Raw genomic sequence first — 18,614 nt, 5'->3', positions numbered from 1 at the left:
AGATCGTCAAGCCACCCTGTCCACTGAGCTCACTAATTTAATTAAGTGTACAAAATGCTGCACCCTAACGTCACCCTTGGGGGCAATTATGGCACTGGAGATTGAAATATCTCCATCGGGGGTATTTTACTTACTGGCAGGAGATTGCCCGTGTCAGTTAGCTGATTGCATTGATTATATTGATTTGTAACAGCTTTTCGGGTAATTTCATCTGCAAAGGTGAGAGCAACACGTTGGCCCACAGACGCTTTTATTTATTTATTCTTCCTTTCTTTATTTAGACGCCAGACTCTTTTGCCAAGTGATTAGACGGAATGGACCTCAACAATAAGTCTTGAAGTAGTAGTTGAGGCGGATGGATCGATACTTTTTATTTACCAGGTAGGGTCAGAACAGGTCGGGTGTTGCCGATTCTTTTCAAAGCACAACAATTCTTTTACTTTGACTGTAACTATGTGTTTGTGTGGAATCTGCATGAGCCTCACTTTTAGAATTCAAGTAATATTTCCTCCGAGTTCTTCTCGGCCATCTCGCTTGGGTAGGAAACTGCAGGAAAGCGAAAAACATGGTGAATCGTCCTTAGTTTTTGTCATTTAGTTGAAGACAAGGTCGCGTGGCAAAGGCTTCCCTTCTGCGTCGGTGCTTCATAAACAATAATCCGAACTATTGTTGCCAATTAAAAAGAGAAGCGTGACCCCAGCAGATTGTTTTTTAATGCAAGCCTTTAACCTTTTGCTAAGCGTGGCAAAGGCAAAAGCAGGCTAATAGTTTGATGAGCAGTTCATCAGCACTGATTAAGAGTATCAGATGACAAGCTAATCCTGTAGTGGCACCGTCATTAATGGTGACCAAAGAAGGGTAAATTAGCTGATTAGACACGTCCCCGGCCGACAAGTGGCAAGCGGGCGCCAGAGGGTGGAGCTTCATGAGTGATGGATGAGGAGGCGTGTTTATGGAGCTCACCAGTAGACTTGTCACTGAATGAGTGAAGTGTCTTCATCAATTTGGATCCATTACCATGTCAATAAGAGAGGATGGCGCTTGAGGGAGGGCAACACGATGGGGGGAGAAGAGGAGAGGCCATCTGCATACGACAAGCGTTTTCATTCTCATGCACGCGTTTGGCGGTGGGCTGCCTCTGCAGCCCGCCCCCCAACCGGCGAGCCAGTTTACCGTAAGGCCGTTTAATTTTCCTGAAATAGGGCTGTGACAGCTGTGTCATGCTGATGACAAGAGTGGCGGGCCTGTCACATCTCATCTATCTCAGCTCGTATTCCGCCCAAGCTCCTCCCCCTGCCTTCACCTCCACGCGTCTTGAGGTGTCAAACATTTTCTTCAAATAAACACCGTTCCGAGTCTGTTAAAATGATGGGCGAGTGCGGGGGCTGCTTTGAGATTGACAGCGGAGAAGGACAAAAGTAATAAGTGGGAGCTGTTTTTTATTTCACCTGCATTGATTATTATGGGTCTCTCTATCATGTGACCTAGCTCAATTATGCCAATTGGATGCAGTGACACTGAGGTTGTGAGGGCCATAAAATGAAACACGCATAGATTGAGTCCAGGCAACTGGATTCTTTTGTTTGTTGAAGACATTTTAGCTTAAATTCAAAAGGCTTCCTCACAAAATGTGTCTCATAGTCGGGTGATGTGTTTGTGTGTGAATCTTCTTCTTTTCGGCTTTCCCCCTCGGGTCGAACCATCTGTATGTGCCTGAAGATTGGCTGACGTACTAACTTGGTCTTCATTGAAAATGTACACAATAGGTATCTGTGCTTACATGCATGGAGCCACTCTTGCTTGACCTTTCATTGGTGACGCAATTGGCTTTGATGATGGCAGGCAGACAGATTGTCACACACTTCACCCTCTTGTGAACCCGGAGTGGCACACAAAAATCAACAACACGCCTTCATGCTACAGCAAATGCGTACTGTAAGCACATTAATGCCACTTAATTCACTTTGAGTCATTACTTCTCAGGTGAAGCGACGGCGCCTTTATTTTGAGTCAGCATTAAGGTCATCAAGTGCAAACAGGTTGGATTGCGACAGGTCAACAGCTCAAAGGTTCACGTTTGAAAGATAAAAATCATCATCATGCTGTATGTTGTTTACTTAAACAGTCCTGGAAAAGCAAATACTTAAAGCACTCTTAACTCAAAGTAAAGCTAATCCAGGAAGGATATTACAAGATCAACATCACACTCCTGTTACAGATCTCGTATTTTATAGTGTTATTGTTATAGTCAAAGTTCAAAAGATAAATCTTGCAATAGGCTTGAACTATTTAGGTATGCCATTAACCGTGAGAACGTATGCAAAGATTAGAGTTTTCTCAGTCACTTTGGTTCATGTCTAAGATCAGAATGGGAATTTGCATTTGCAGTCGGTGCATTTCTCAAAACATCATACAAAAGAGAATGCAAATGTAAAAAAAAGTTTTGTGTCTGAAAATCCTTAGTACAGCTCTCCAAGTTAAATATTTGTGTCATTGTTCTTCCCAACCCCAGAACAGCAACTTTGATTCTAATTTTGTTTATTTATATTTTTTGCCCTTGCGACACCTTCAACTATAAAACAATGAAAAAGGGGCGGAGTAAGGGCTTGTGATGACAAAATTATTTATTTACAAATATAAGATATATCTTCCGCGTCATCTTTTTTCATCATCGTGAGCCATATTTATTTAAACCATGCATACGGTATTGCCTACACGAAATACTTTGAATGTGAGATGCTCAATGGTGTTTGTTCCTCGGCAGTAATAACAATACAAAAATAAATGAGTGTAGTTCTTTTTATGGAAAGCGGCGCCCCACCTGCAACCGATCCATGTGGCAAAAGAACAAATGGGTTGCAAGGTCTGTGTTTCTCTGTTGCCTGAGGAATGGGCGGGCAAGGGTGGGTTGGTGGAGGGGGTGGATTTAATTAGAGCAAGTGCCTGCATCCCCCCCTCTGGTCACCTGCAGAGGATTACTACTTGCTGCCAGAGGTTAACTGGCCTGATAAACGGGATATGTGACACTTTTGCATATAAACGCACACACACGCACGAACACGCACACACACGCACACACACACGCGCTTGTGTGGTAGAGAGGAGCCAAGTACTGACATGAAAGTGATAATGAAAGAGCTTGTACAATGTTCTGATGAAGAAACTTACTGATTTTATTGCAGGGACAAATTTCGCATGCGAATGAAAGGCTGATTTTTTTATTATTTTTTTCCTTTTGGTATACTGCCCATACCGAGTTAATCAGATCACTTGCACGGTCCACAGCAATGCACCAGGTGCACCAGTTAAAGCCCTCACAACTTTTGACCCGACACTATATCTCCAAATACTCTTAACCCTTGTCCCTCCATAATCTATTGTAAACATGGGAACCTGTATTTAGTTTGACGCTTCCTTTTGTTAGAATTGTTTTATGGTCATATTCTAAATCATTAAAGCCTCAGAAATGTTTGTCACCTCGTGATCTCGATTGTTTTCATATCAAATAATACAACAATGAACCCTTGACTATCATTATTACCGGAGATTAGTTGCCATGTTTTTGCTATTAATTACACAGCATCTCTTCCAAATGTCTGGTACTATACAGAAGGCTCACAACTCTAAATTTGACTTGTCTGTGTAGTGTGTAAACCCATTTAAAAAGAAAAATCAACTGTTTGAAAATCTGTGATGAAGCAGAGGCACACAGAATTAAACCCACGGTATAGCGGCTGTTCACTTTATATTGTAATGCATCGTTCTCATCGAGCACGTCTCGACGAGTTGATGTAAGCACATTAAGAATATCCATTACGCAGCCAATTTGATCAAAATGCGTTAGTGTTTAGTGACATTCATAAGGTCGCCACATGCAAGTTTATCTCAATGAAGAAAATGTCGCTGCGTATTTTTACATAAATCTTGCGACTTAATCAAAGCGAAGGCCATGTCCATTAATAACCCAGTGTTGTTGGCCTGATGACAAAACACACTGCATCTAATGGAACAATTTATTTCCATAATGCTACTTTGTCAGGCCTGTGACACAGGCACCAGCTCAGGGAGGAGGAAACACAAAGAGAGGACGCCAAAGGACATTAACCGTAAATTGAATGAGTTTGCCAATATTAGCATTATCATTCACTTAATGTTGATATTTTAATTGTAGATGCAAACATATATTTGTACATATAGAATATGAAGTGCACTATGATTATAATAATTCCTTAAATCAGTAACGTGTTGATGCATACCACTGAGTAAAGGAGCCAAGCAATAAATCCAGACCTATGAATATTAATGTTATTTCTTTTACTCATTTAACAATTTGAAAACAAATAAAAGTATCTTAAAAGCACTCCAAATTTCCCATAGGTATGAATGTGAGTATGAATGGTTGTTTGGCTAGATGTGCCTTGCAAGTGGCTGGCGACCAGTTCGGGATTGCCGACCCTTGTGACGATAAGCGGTACGAAAGATGACCAATGTTTTGATTGCCAGCACTTGCTGGAATTACGATTGTCCAGTGATTTTTGGGCTTGTAGCTACTCGACAGAGTTTATTAGTCTCGAGGTGAAGACCCAGCGGCCTCCTGAGCAGCGGATTTGCTTCGTAGCAAACCCACAGAGGAGCGAGCAGAGTTAGCAGATTTATTGCTTTCACTAATCTGACCGAAAATTTTAAATTGTCAATAATAGCACGTTACGCATAGCTTTTTATGCATGGGAGACATTTACCAATATAGACAACTGAATTTTATTTAGGAGCGTCTTTACCGTTATTAATCAAATGATACAAAAATGACCCTTATACATCACAGGCTGACTAGTACTCAAGTGGTTGTTGCTTATCAGGAGGAGGGGCAGTTTCTTCCAACCAATTAGCACACTGACACAGAGGGATGGCGTCTCTGACCTTGTTTACCCCTGTAGCCGTAAATAGAACAAATACAATAAACAGAGTGGGAAAAAAAACATGAAGCGAAAAGGGAGAGATTTTTGTGAAACCACTGCAGATATCACGGCCTCTTTTATTTTAAAACTTCAAAAGCCATACTGCTTAAGTGTAATGCTAAAATATTGTCAATATGAAAGACAATTTCATACGTCGTATGAGGATGCATTAAAAGCATAAAGGCATCAATACTTTTCACAGATTTGTTTATGCTGTCACAAAAATGCGCTAAAGATGTGTCTTTTGTCACTCTTGCGGTATGATTTCAAGGGCACCTGAGCCGTGTCGCAGAATGCTCATTGCACTTTGTCACACCCCTGGCGACATTTTGATCAATTGAGAAGCATTAAAATAAACCACGGGGCTGTGATTTACATCTGCCACGGTGTCCTAAATTTTCAAATCTAAACGGGGCTCCATCAATCTATTGACAATGTCAAGTGACAAATCCATTCCTACACAGTTTGGGAATATTGACTCGTTCCAAATAGAAATTACGAGATGGCAGGTGGCACTTCACTGAACATAAAAACAGATTAATTTGCCTAAAAGATTTGCCTTTGACGTAATTGAATTTGTTTCCTCGTCTGTATGGCTCTTCACGCACTTGGCATCAACAATTCTCTCAAAGCATAACTCTTGATATTTGATGTTTTACAATTCAATGCCATACTTTTTTCTAATTCAAAGTTACACTCTTGAGAGTTTACATACTCTTTGGTCATAAATACCCTAATTGTGTAAAAATGTTCTACAAAGTTGCTTTATGATACATTTGAAAAGTAAAGAAGCGCAACTTTTCTTCCGGCGGATATTTTCAAAGCGCTTGATGGTGCTGAATATTCTCGTAAGTGGCCAGATAATGCTCTGTAAAGACAATGGGAGAGATAGCAGTGTGAAAGTAATGACGTTTGGCTGTAACCGATAACCTATCGCCCACATCAATGCACAATGGGGCCCTTGTGAATGCCGTAGTAAAGCGGGGCAGTTAGATGGAAGGGCCCATTAAATCGTCATAAAACACACACTGTACTAGATTATGTTGAAAGGAAGCTTTTGTTTTCAAGGTGGGAAAAAATAAACAGGTGAGCTGTGGTATAAAAAGAACTCATATTGTTGAAATTCCCGACTTGAGATAAGCTCAAAACCCGCGGTAATGTATTTGTTCAGCCGTTTTTGAAGTTTGTTTTTTTTAAACCACAAAATTAGGTGCACAGGCTAACACCCCCCAAAACAAGCATTGAATACATTTCAGGAATCCTAACTGAGAGAAGTGACATTCAATCATTTAGCCGCACATAACATGGTTCATGAATAATTGAAAAATCTGGTGTAAAAAAAGGATTTAAGAGCCCTGACCTCAACGCCATAAGACAGGGGTGTCAAACTCGTTTTTTTCGCGGGCCGCATTGTAGTCATAGCTTCTTTCGGAGGGCCATTATGACTGTCAACCCAAATAAATGTATGAGCACCTCATATTATATACAGTAAAAGCTACAAAACAAACTGGCAAATAATTCGTTTTCAAATCAGATGAGTAAAAACTGGTCAGATATTTAAAAAAAAAGATGTTATTATAAGTGAAGACAATTTGCAATTCTAGTAATGACACAAATTTGATGCACAATTTGTCTTCGCGGGCCACATAAAATGATGTGGTGGGCTGTAGCTGGCCCCCGGGCCTTGAGTTTGACACCTGTGGACATAAGACATCTTTGGCATGAACTCACTCAGCTCAATACACTTAAGCAAGTTGTTAACAATTCTTCAGAAAGAGGCTTTCAGGCTGCTTATTGCCACTTCGTGTATTTGAATCAACCAACATAGAGCATCCACTAGTTTTAATGCTAAATAGCGAAAATCTTGCAGTGTAATAAGCCATCAAGCATCAAATTGAACACAAATATTACAGCATTGATGTTAGTGTCATACTGATAAGATGTGAGGACTTGAGACTTTGCAATGAACAAGATATTCATCTGTCTGACTTCTACTGTCCTCAGGTGGCCAAGGCTGGCACGCCAAAAAGAGCAGCACAATGGCCAATCAGATGCAGTATAACAAAAAATGTGGAACCCATTTTAATAGTATTTAATTACAGTACAGTGTGACATTGTTCTGTTGTTTTATAAAATACAATGACTGATGTTTTTCTTATTAAAATACAAATTACAACAATTCCTGAAATTGTTTCGTTGTCGGTTTTCCTTCAAGTAATTGCGCCATTCTTTTTACTTTTCAAGCCACGTCGTAGCTGAAGCTCCAGTTTCCCCTGTAACTTGAATAACTACGCTGGAGCACTTTTAAGTCAAGGTACCCCTGTACTTACTTTATATAGTGTGAATTACTTGAATCTTTTCCCAGCATGGGGTGGAATTCCATGTGAGATTTTCCCACCCCTTTCCAACTCAGCAACTGCTGATTTGAGCAATGAGACTGTGAAGCGGAGTGCAATGTCATATGTCAACGCTCAATATTAGTTAATGGTGAAAAGGTACAACGAGTAAGAAAAAGTGTATAACCTTTATCTCCTTAACGAGACAACATTAATTTTGAACTCAAGGTCTGGCAAAAAGCAAGCTGATTTATGGCCTGCCTTTAACTTCCCTGGAATTAGTCTAATTACCCAGAGGACGGCAAGCGGCTTGTCACTGCACAGGAAGCCCATTGTGCGCCGGCTTCATTCATCACACCCAGATGATTGGATGATGTGCTGCAGGCCTTCTGGGGGAAAGCTGCAGGCTGAATCGTTCAATGGTTTGTTGAATGTTCCGTTGTTCTTACTGCAATACTAAGATAGCATTAGCATTGTAAACAAGCCGACCAACAGCGGTGGCATGTTTGTTATCATTACTCACGGAACATTTGATGTCGGACTTTGTTTTCAGAATGTACAATAATTTAAAAATCACAAAGGGGTGACATACGTGTGAAGCTGGAATGTTGCAAATACGTACCTTTGCTAATCATTTTTAACAGATCACGTCACTCGTACTATTGTGAAGTTATACTTACCGTTTTATCATATATAGAAAATTTGAAAAACTAAAATAATGGCACTTATCTTGCCCATGAAGAAGGAGGATATGTAAAGTTTTGTAACTTTTATAAGGGGCGTTGTTTAGGTACAGAATCTGGAATATAGCATTGGTTCACTCTACTTTGTGCCCTGTTGTGGTATTTGTCTTCCTATTAAAGACAGCCAACAAATAGATTAGAAACTGTGATCAATAATGTGCTGACAAGGCCTGCGTCTGGAAGTCGCACAGTTGGAAAGTAAAGAGTGAGGGCAGGTCACATTATCTTTTTGTCGCGGTAATGATTGAAAAATCAGCCTGTAATTGCTGATAGGCTGTGTAATGTTTCAGTAAACTTCTGTTAGCGGCAAGCTTTACTGACACGTGACTCTTGGATAAACCGCTGCTTTGTAGGGTCGGCGTGTCGCTTTGAACGAATGGTGTTCTCACGGTGTGAAGGGTGTGTGCGGGTAGACGGAGTTGTGCACACAGTTCAAAAGGGCATGTGTGAAAGTGGAACAAAAGGATGTAATGAGGGATTTAGGCTGTCAAAATGAAGCTCCCGGTGAAAAGGTGCAAAGCCATGTTTGATGATGATGATGATGAATGTTTCTTAGTGCACCGTGGCTGACTGACCTCTGAGAGGGATCACGACTAAATCGCTTTACTATCATTTAGAACCAATTTTAGCTTTTTGACACTAGATTCAAGCAGAGGTGGGAGACATACTCACAATCTCCTTAAATGGAAATAGAGATACTTGTGTAAAAGGAAAATACCCTAAAAAAGTGCAGAAGACTCACATAACCCTACTACGATCCTATATTTTAATGATGGTCATCTATTTTGTTACATGTATTAGTTGATGTAAAAGGTTTGAGAATTGCACCTGCAATCCTGATCAGACATTGTTTGGAAATACAAGTGACACTGAAGGCAGACGTACCTTCCTACATAGCCTCCGATTCAATTTAATTTGGGGGCTGCTGTCAACAGGCCCGGGTGAAGGATGTCACCCTGCTCTGGACATTCAAATGACTTTGTAATGAAAAAAGCAAGCCAACGAGGCTTTGGGGAGGAAGACATTGCGAGGTGCACTAAATTCTTTGGAGCAAATTACCAGTGTTTGAGCAGCAGGGAGGTAATCTGCTGATAGGGGGCAGAGGGCGGGAGATGGGAGGCCTCAATGGCAAAAAGGCGTGGAGGGGGAAGGGGCGGACCTGCTCCAAGCTTCAATTTTCTGGAGGTCAACTTCACTCATGACTTGTGACAGATAGAAGAAACATAGAACCTCAGAACAATTGACTTCAATAGCGTTCATCTTCCACACTCACATTGTATGTTAAGGGTCAATTTTTACCTAGGTCAATATCAAATGAAGAAAAGCTGATTTTCTTTTTAAAATCCACTATTAGGCGGTTACTTATAGATACTGCACAGTGGACATGCATCGCAAGACAATATGTGCATGCTCCCTTGTGACTTTGACAGATGACATTTTGGAAATTTATAGTTTACTGCAAAATCTGACTATTTCCGCTTTTTATTTGTACAATCGTCTTTCTTTTTCAGTCAAATGCCAAGCAGGAGATATGACAGTTAATAGCAAATAGTTACAAAATTCATTTTTAACAGGTGTTCCTCCTCCTTAATGTTTTTCTGTTGAAAATGACATTAGTTCACATTAAGTATAGGGCTAATTAACTTATAGCCTATTGCGTCAAGTTATTATGCTTTTATATGGTTTGTGTGCAATTCAAGGTCATAAACTTTAATGGCATCTTTGATGGCCGTGAGAATGAAGCAAGCTGTTCATATACATGATTTAAATACTGCAGATGGTGTACTTTCTTCGCTGCATCCTCCAATCAGCATTATTTTGAGGTTAGAATAATTGCGTCACCACGAGTTAATTTGATAAGTACTGCCTGTGTTAATATAAAAATCACTTTTTTATTACATTTTGTTTCAATTGCTTAGGGGGTTAGGAAGATCGATAAATGACGGATGGCTGGATATTTATTTATTTAATATTTATTTGTTTATTTATTATTGTGTATAAATCCTCACACGTCCTGAATTTTGTGACTATTTTCAAGTTTGATTGAGAAGAGGATGGAGAACATGACAAGAAAAGCACAGGAAATTATAATAAGTGTTGGTTATTTTAGTGCAGAATAGTATCGCGTCAGTGTCGTTCAAAACTAAGCGTTATTTTATTAAAGGCCGTTATTGCCTATAATAAATTTGCGGTCAGTTAGTGCGCAATCTAAGGGTGGAGATTCAGCGCAAATTATATACAGGGCGCAACAATCGACTAATCTTCTAATGTAGCCCTCCAAGCTTTGATGCAGTTGAAGGTGTTTGCAGGCGGACATTACCTCACTCGCAAAGCTTTGCAGAGGGGGGGAGAGAAACGAGCGGGTAATTAGCTGATTAGAGGCCCGTCAGAGCCAATCCCGACCGGCCTCCACCTTGGCCTGCAGGGGCGGGTGGACGGATTGACGGATGAATGGGGAGAGGGTGGGAGTGTGTGCACTGTGGAGTTTAGGTTGAAGACAGCCACTATCCCAGTCGGCACACCTAATCAGATCAATCTGCACGAGCATAGAGGGCAAAATCATCTTCAAACAGGAGTTAGGGCAACGTGACCTATGCGTGCGTCAAATTGCATTAAAAGTCCAGTGGGTGAGTACGCTGCTCAGGTGTGCACCCTCTAAACTTGTTGGCTTCTTTCCATTCCAACTCGTCATGGAAAAATCGAAAAACTTCCGCATCGACGCCCTCCTCGCGGACGAGCCCAACCGGGCCATCCGAGACGTGTCCCCGGGCTTGAGTTGCGATAGTCCGGCGGGCAGCCCCGTGTCCTGCCGCCGCGGGGACACGCCGTCCCCTCGGGCCGCTGCGCAGCTCCACACGTCAGGAATTCTATCAAAAGCGAGTGTTCTCAATCTTACGCACCCGGGACTGGCTTCTATGCCCCAGGCTGCCATCCCGGGCATGTACCCAGCACCCATGTACCCGTTGTCGGCGCTGGGCAGCCAGCATCCTGCCTTCGCCTACACCGGTTTTACGCAGCTGACTCACGCCTACCCGGAGCACCTGAAGGCAGCGGCGGCCATGGCGGGCTCGATGCCTCTGGAGCACTGGATCCGGGCAGGGATTATGATGCCAAGACTGCCGGATTACAGCGGTGAGTCGTTTTTCTGTTTTCCCTTGTTTTTTTTTTTCCCGGTGCACTTTTTAGGGGGGGGGGGGGGTGACGCTTCAATATTCATCATCTGAGTGTTGAAAATGTCAAAAATCACTAGCATATCACTTAATGCACTGCTTCTCGGACCACCATGACCAACATTAAAATACAATACAGCAGAGAGTAGGCCAATATGTATAACTTCATAAAAAGGGGACATAAATGTTTATTTAATATTATTTATAGGCCACGGTATCGCATGCTACTATATAAGAAAAAAAGATGTACTTAAATATTAAATTAAAATGCATTTTACATAGAAGTTCAGATATACTGGGTTAAAAATTGGACCGACCCAGGAAGTTGGGTCAGTTTGACCCAATTTTGGGTTTTGCAAAAAGCATTCCAATTGTTGGGTTGTTTTGTACAAAACAAAAATTGTTTTGGGCAAAACAATCCAGGATGTGTCAAATTATATATTATGTATGTTATACAATTATATTTAGCTTGAGAGTTATAAACAACTGAATTTAACAAATTTACTACCCTCCTCTGGATTAATGAAAACTTTAACAGGTCCAGTTTAAATATTTCATTTACTGATTCTTTCACTAATGGAAGGAAAATCAGATTTTATCATATATAAAAAGAAATATTTATTGCTATTTAAATTTCCACTTACTGTTTTAATTTTAAGATTAGCATTAGGCCATAGGTTAAACGGGATTCAGTGCCAAATGAAAAGAGTGCTTCACAATATTTGAAAAACATGCGATGTTGTTGTTGTCGTTATAACAATATTGATATTATTGTTATATTTAATATACATAAAGAAATTTAATTTTTATTATCTAATGAAATATTTTTTTTCATGCAGGAAAATTAACAAGCACATAAAGTCTGTGTCCGACTGGTCAAATTCAGACAAAAGCATTCAATTCCTACAAACTTGTTGTCTTTACAATATGCATATTGCATAAGACAATATGGTGTTATCAATATTTTTTTTTTGATAGAATGCGCAGCCCTACTTCAAACTTCATGAGGTCATTAGGTTAATTAGCGACATTGGTAAACTTTGCTTCTCACTCCTCTCAAAAATGTAATAAAAGGTCATTTTTTTGGATTACAAATGGAATGAAATCCCAGTGGTGGAAACCCTCAAATTTGCAATTTTACATGGGCTTTTAATTTACTTAAGTCACTTAAACTTTCATTTGTCTTCTGATGACGCAGCATTAGAAGCAAGTGAAGGTTGAATCTTCAGCATGGTCACGTGCTCGTGGAGCCCACAATGTATGGATGGGCCACCTCGAATCCTTTTGAGCCATGCCGCCCGACAATGACCAATTGTTAATTGTGCTTTTTAAGCAGCATTATCTCTGCATAGTTTACTCTTCCTAATTGTATTCTTAATCTGCTTCTCAGAAACCACATGCAAGAAATGTGTATTTCCGCCATGATGACCTAATTTTTGCTTACTCAGCAACATGAGCAACACCATGGCAACATGATGGTATAAATCAGGCCAAAACTATCTGGTGTTTTATTTTTGTACTTAAGTACAAGCAAGTCTGTACTTTTTTACCTTTCTATCAGTGTTACCAATCTATCCATATGTTCTACATTTTACTAGAGTGAATCTCATATTTTCCTTTTGCCCCTTCTGTCTCCATAAAGCAGAAACCCATGAAAAATGTCTCCGTGTGACAAAGAAACTTATAAACAAACACCTCAAACGTTTTGTAGTTCATCAATAAAATCCCAAAGCCGTCATTGAATTTTCATTAAGTTAATGGCACACTTGTGATTTTATGGCCTGTGCGTCGGCTTCTGCTTCTGCTATTGCCCGTCAACAATAAACTGGAGGAAAGCCTTACAGTTAATGACGGCTGCAGAGTGCTGCCATATGTGTCTGCTCCCACCTGCAAAGATGATATTGAACTTACTGCGTCCTTCATGTCAGCACTTGGCCCAAGATTTCACACAAAAACTTGGCGGATCAATTAAGTGGAATTGTACTATAACATTGTGAGAAATGAAGAGACAATTGAGTTCATGGGCAGTGGTGTCCAAACTGTGGCACAGTGGCAATTTGCCGCCCACAGTACGTTTTAGCAACCCATGACATATACTGACATATATAAATATTATTTTATATTATATATTTTATATATAAAGTGGGGGCGATGTGACAGTTATTGTCCATGGCTGCCGCAGCCCAAACTCGATGCTACTTATGATTACAAAAAAAAAGTTATTTTGAGCAGTGATTCTCAAAGTGTGGAACGCGCACTCCTTCTAGTGGAACATGATAGAATTGATACCCAAGTATAGTTCGGTTGTACTTAACGTTTCAGTCCAGACCTATTTGTATATAAACACATGTGTAGGATTAATATTTATTCTCATTGTATGTTAAATATGTTTTGATTGTGCTTTTATTTTCCTATTCTGTGTTTAAGACCAGTGTTAATGTCCAGCCTATTCAGAATGTTATAATGATTTACAATATCAAATGTATTTTTTATGAATGAAACCTATGTCTCTTGTTTTTGATGACTATACCCTCACAATGCTACGGTATTTTAATGTTGGTCATGATGCTGATGTGAGTAGAGCTAGATATTTTGTTAGTTGGTGCACATGTCAGCCTACTACAGATTTCCCTTATATTGGTTCTGAATGCAGCAGCGATCTCCCCCATATACTGCAGGGCTGTGGGCCACCCTCAAATTCAGATTTTTTTTTTAACATTTTGTCTTATCATCTTTAACAGAAAACTATGAAATAGCAGTTTCCCTAAAACTATAATGTTTATAAAAATTTACGTATATCCACAGTAATTACTCGATGGATTGATTTTTAGGGCGTAGAGGAAAAAATCAAATGGCCCTTGCATCCTTTAATCTTTCTGTATTTGGTCCTTGGAGGAAACATTGTGGACATCCCTATGAATGAATTCTGAATTAAAAAATATATAACATGTGCAAATTATGACCATTATGAATTGTGGGTCATTGTCACCTCACTGGAGTGAATGTGTGTTCCTTCAGCAGGTCCCCAGTCTGGTCTTTTGGGAAAGTGCCGAAGGCCTCGCACGGCCTTCACTAGTCAGCAGCTGCTGGAGTTAGAGAACCAGTTCAAACTCAACAAGTACCTGTCCAGACCAAAACGCTTCGAAGTGGCCACCTCTCTTATGCTGACAGAAACGCAGGTAATAGACAAACTATTTTATTGTGTGGCTGCTAGTCAACACCAATATGTCTTATTATCACTATAACTTTAAACTATTCAGCTCATTCAGGAAATCTTGGCAACTATTGCTGTTATCAAGGTTTGAGAAGTTTCACTGCAAAATTTGCACATGAAGACATTTTTACATAATTTCCTCCTTCCTCTCCATCGCTTGACTTATTCACACCATTTCAAACCTTATTTTCTACATTTCAACATTTCAGTTAATTCCACAGGGTTTTTAGCTTAGCATAATTTTTTCACCATGCATGCAGAATTTCTACAGATATTGGAAAAGTCTAGTTTTAATTTATGATACTGATTATAAACCTTCAAGGGAAAGAAAATGTCATTTACTTGAGCCAGAATTATGTGTTCATGCACAAACTGTGCAATGTTTGAGCTGAATTTTTATTATGTCTGGGCATGGTGCTCAGGTCAAGATCTGGTTCCAAAACCGGAGAATGAAGTGGAAGCGGAGTCGGAAGGCCAAGGAGCAGGCCGGTGCTTCCGTCCAGTCAGAAAGCGGTGGAAAATCATCCCGCAACAAACCCGGTGAGAAAAGGCCTCAGCATGGCAATCCAGAGGACGGCGCTGTGGATCTACTTTTAGAAGATGGCGATGAGGAAGAGGAGGAAGACGAAGAGGAGGAGGAAGAGGATGAAGAGGAAGGTTTTTCGGTGGTTATGGGGAACCGAGTCGGGATGCCGAGATCCATGGACTTCTTGCAGCGCAGCGCCGATGTGGGCTTCAACCCCAAGTGCCCTTTCACTGAAGACCAACTGGAGGGAGTGCAAACAGGAGGAGGAGAACGGAAAATGGTGGCGGGACTGTGAGAAGTGTTTGATTCCTGGGACAGTCACTTGAAGGTAACGTCCACAATTGTGAACAACCAGAACATTTGTCGTTAACGTCTACTATTTATTTTCCATCCCCACATGTCAAACTCGGGCTCAGAATATCCTCTTAATGATTGTCTGTATTACAAAATATGAGCCCCAGATCTTTTCACGCTATCTTACTAGCCAATCATATTAATGAATGGATGACAAATCGTTAAAAAATGTTTCAGAGAAAAGGGAAAATGTAATTTATTTTCACTGTCCCCATGATTGCCCTGTGACCTTTCGAAAACAAATCAGGTGCATGGAACTTTTGAAAGTGTGGACACAGACAGTTCCACCTCTCCATCATCTCACTTGGTTCATAGAAATATCTGCATACGTACATACTATGTATATGGTACTCAACATATCATCATTACTGCCACACTTTCAAATCATCTTGTCTCCTCCAGCCACCTTCTTAACCCACGGCCAGGACCATGCAGCTATTGTAAGCTAACAAGTGATGCATAAAAGTGGCCACAAAGATACTGCAAGACTGACTGTCCGACAGTGATACAACTCCCACACCACACACACAGATGCATCTTATCATTTTCAATGTGATGTTACACTTTAATCTGTTTCCTTCTAAAGCGTTTTCCCATTTTTGTGTGGAAATTGATCTAATTTATTCAATTTGTCATATACGTATAAAATAGAATCATAATGTATTTATCTGACCCTTGTTTGTGGTTATACCAATATTTAAAAAAATAACTTGTTTGACGTGTTGATAATATCACTTGACTTGACTGAGCCATTGTCAAGGGGACAGAAATGTGATTGGACTTCAATTATGTATGGTCGTTTACTTTTAATGAACTCTGTAAATTGCTTCCTATACTTTCTGTGGCCATTATGTGTTCATCAAAAGATCTGCATTACAGCTCATTTTGATGTTGTACAAAATAGAATCTACTGAGTGGCGATACTTTAGCTCCGTATGCATGTTTGTATTGTGTAAGCAGGTCAATTGGGTTATTTGAAGTCCAGCATTTGTGAGAAAACTCAGGAAATAAAGTTGATCAGTTGATCACATTTCAATTGAACATTTCTTCAATGTAGATAGTCTTTTATTTGGTTTTAGTTAAGATGATGACGATGCTGCAATTCACTTTGTCTCCAAATATGTCACAAAAGTCGCTGTCCGTTCTTCTACAATTATGCAATTTGGCTATATAGAGAGGACCCATAGATTATTATATCTGCGTAAAAACCCTCGCAATAAAAACGAATATAAAATGGAATGGCATAAATCACGCGTTTGAATTTATTTCCGTATATGGTGACGATAGACGGTTACTAATTCAGTCTTTAATTTTTTCAAAAGCTCTTGGATGGCTCTTAATCGCTGGGGTTTACTGGTAGCCACATAATTAAGTTAATGAAGAAGAATGATGTCACAGGGGTCCTACCAGAAGAAAAACACAAGTAGAAGTGCAAGGCAGCGACTTTTCATTGACCCTGGATGGATGGACGGACTGAGAGGGGGCGATGGATTGCTCGACAAGTTTTAATACAATCCAAACTCTCCTTTCTTGTTGATTCGCATCACGCATTATCTCGTTTCTGACTAAAAATGCTGTCGACACTCTTTGCTTTGGACCCATAATGCACAGTTTGTCTATAAAATGTGTCTTTTGAATCACTCACTATAGTCACAACCTCCCATCTTCCCTTTGTTAGATGAATAAATCAGAAAAAAAAAAAACATTTCACGCAGTTGAATCAATCAGCGAAATGTGGAGCTCATTACGTGAATATGAACAGCTTGTGTGATCTCTTAAGGTAATCATACGTTTCCAGGGGCCTTGTCACTTAACTAATGGACAGCAGGCGCCGGGTGACGGAGAAGCCCAATAAATTCACATCAGCACTTCTTAAAATGCATGGAAAAAAAAAACCCTACCGCTTTTTGCCTGTAAAGTTTATTGAAAAGGGCGGGACAGTGGGGTATGTATTCATACGTGTCACTTATGCTTAACGAATATGTAGCTTCAACAATATGTTAGAAGGCAGTGATGCTTCAAGACGACCAGTCAAAAATAAATGCCCCCAAAAATATTTCTCCATTTATAAATGCGACGTTTTAAATAGAAATCATAATTGTGTAATCACAGAATTCAAATTCAGGAACTACTTGCATGTTCAAAAATGTTTACAAGATTCCACATTCTCCATATGAAAAACGCATTCAGGTGAATGAAACTTAAACAGAATCTGCGTCTTTCCCATCCCAGCTCATTCAAGACATCTGGAAATTTGTAGCTTCCACGTTCCCCAAATTCTCACATTTTTATTTTTAAACATTTTACATGACAGCAATCGAATTAATGCGGATAGTTTATATTTTGACCACCACCTATATAAAATTACTTATCACATTACCAATCTTGACAATCAAATTCCCAGTTCAAAGCAGATGTATACATATTTCAATCATCATTCCACATTTCTTTTCAATTTTACAATTTGCAACATTCCAATTTAATTAGGCATTTTCGTTAAGCGGCGCAGCTATTCGGCATTCACACCTATAAAAAATGCATTCTAATATTGATATATTTTGGATGCATAATGTCAATATGAAATTAGAATGGATAAATAATGAATTAAGTTAAAGTTAAAGTCTGCTTTATTAAATATCCTTCAATAATATATACCTATAACTTATTGACGGTGTGTACATCAATTTAAAATTGTACAAAAAGAGCCGCCACATCGTTCAGATGTGTGCTATTAAAGTCCACAGCTGACCTCTGGTGGTGAAATGGAAAACGTTGAGGAATTTCCCAGAGAAGTCAATGGTACTTACATCCATCCATCCATCCCTCCATCTGCACCGCTTGTCCCTATGGGGGGCACCGGCGTGCTGGAGCCTATCCCAGCCGTCATGTAGAAAATGATAACAATAATAATAATAATAATTAATAATAATAAAAAATACAAATCATAGCCGCTTTTTATATTCATTATTTTTTCCATCCATATATTATCTGTACTGCTTGTCCCCACGGGGGTCGTGGGCGTGCTGTAGCCTATCCCAGCTGTCATCGGGCAGGAGGCGGGGGACACCCTGAACTGGTTGCCCAACACAGAGACGAACAACTATTCGCATTCGCACTCACACAAATGAATGAATGAATGAACGAACGAATGAATGAATGAATGAATGAATGAATGAATGAATGAATGAATGAATGAATGAATGAATGAATGAATGAATGAAATACTGTATGGATTACGTATACGTATTACTTTATGGATTGAAGCACCACTTGGGTGCGCTAGTGTGAAGTCTTGGTTCGGGCCGAAGGAGATGGG

General features: G+C 39.9%; 1 protein-coding gene across 3 annotated transcripts; it reads left to right on the top strand.

Moving 5' to 3' along the window:
* Nucleotides 1-7,215: 7,215 nt before the first annotated feature.
* On the top strand, nucleotides 7,216-16,339 carry mnx2b (motor neuron and pancreas homeobox 2b). 3 transcript variants are annotated; one of them, XM_049718605.1, is made up of 4 exons: nucleotides 7,216-11,166; nucleotides 14,223-14,383; nucleotides 14,841-15,272; nucleotides 15,701-16,339. In XM_049718605.1, the coding sequence occupies exons 1-3, from the start codon at nucleotides 10,725-10,727 to the stop codon at nucleotides 15,237-15,239; spliced, it is 1,002 nt and encodes a 333-aa protein (XP_049574562.1). In that variant the 5' UTR covers nucleotides 7,216-10,724; the 3' UTR covers nucleotides 15,240-15,272; nucleotides 15,701-16,339. The 3 variants fall into 3 exon arrangements, with proteins under 3 accessions (XP_049574562.1, XP_049574563.1, XP_049574561.1); XM_049718606.1 differs by having other exon boundaries at nucleotides 7,218-11,166; nucleotides 14,226-14,383; nucleotides 14,841-16,339; XM_049718604.2 differs by having other exon boundaries at nucleotides 7,218-11,166; nucleotides 14,841-16,339.
* Nucleotides 16,340-18,614: the final 2,275 nt, after the last annotated feature.

This window comes from Syngnathus scovelli, chromosome 4 (genome assembly GCF_024217435.2).
Source record: "Syngnathus scovelli strain Florida chromosome 4, RoL_Ssco_1.2, whole genome shotgun sequence".
Lineage (NCBI taxonomy): Eukaryota > Metazoa > Chordata > Actinopteri > Syngnathiformes > Syngnathidae > Syngnathus > Syngnathus scovelli.
This window is presented reverse-complemented; position numbering and strand designations above follow the sequence as displayed.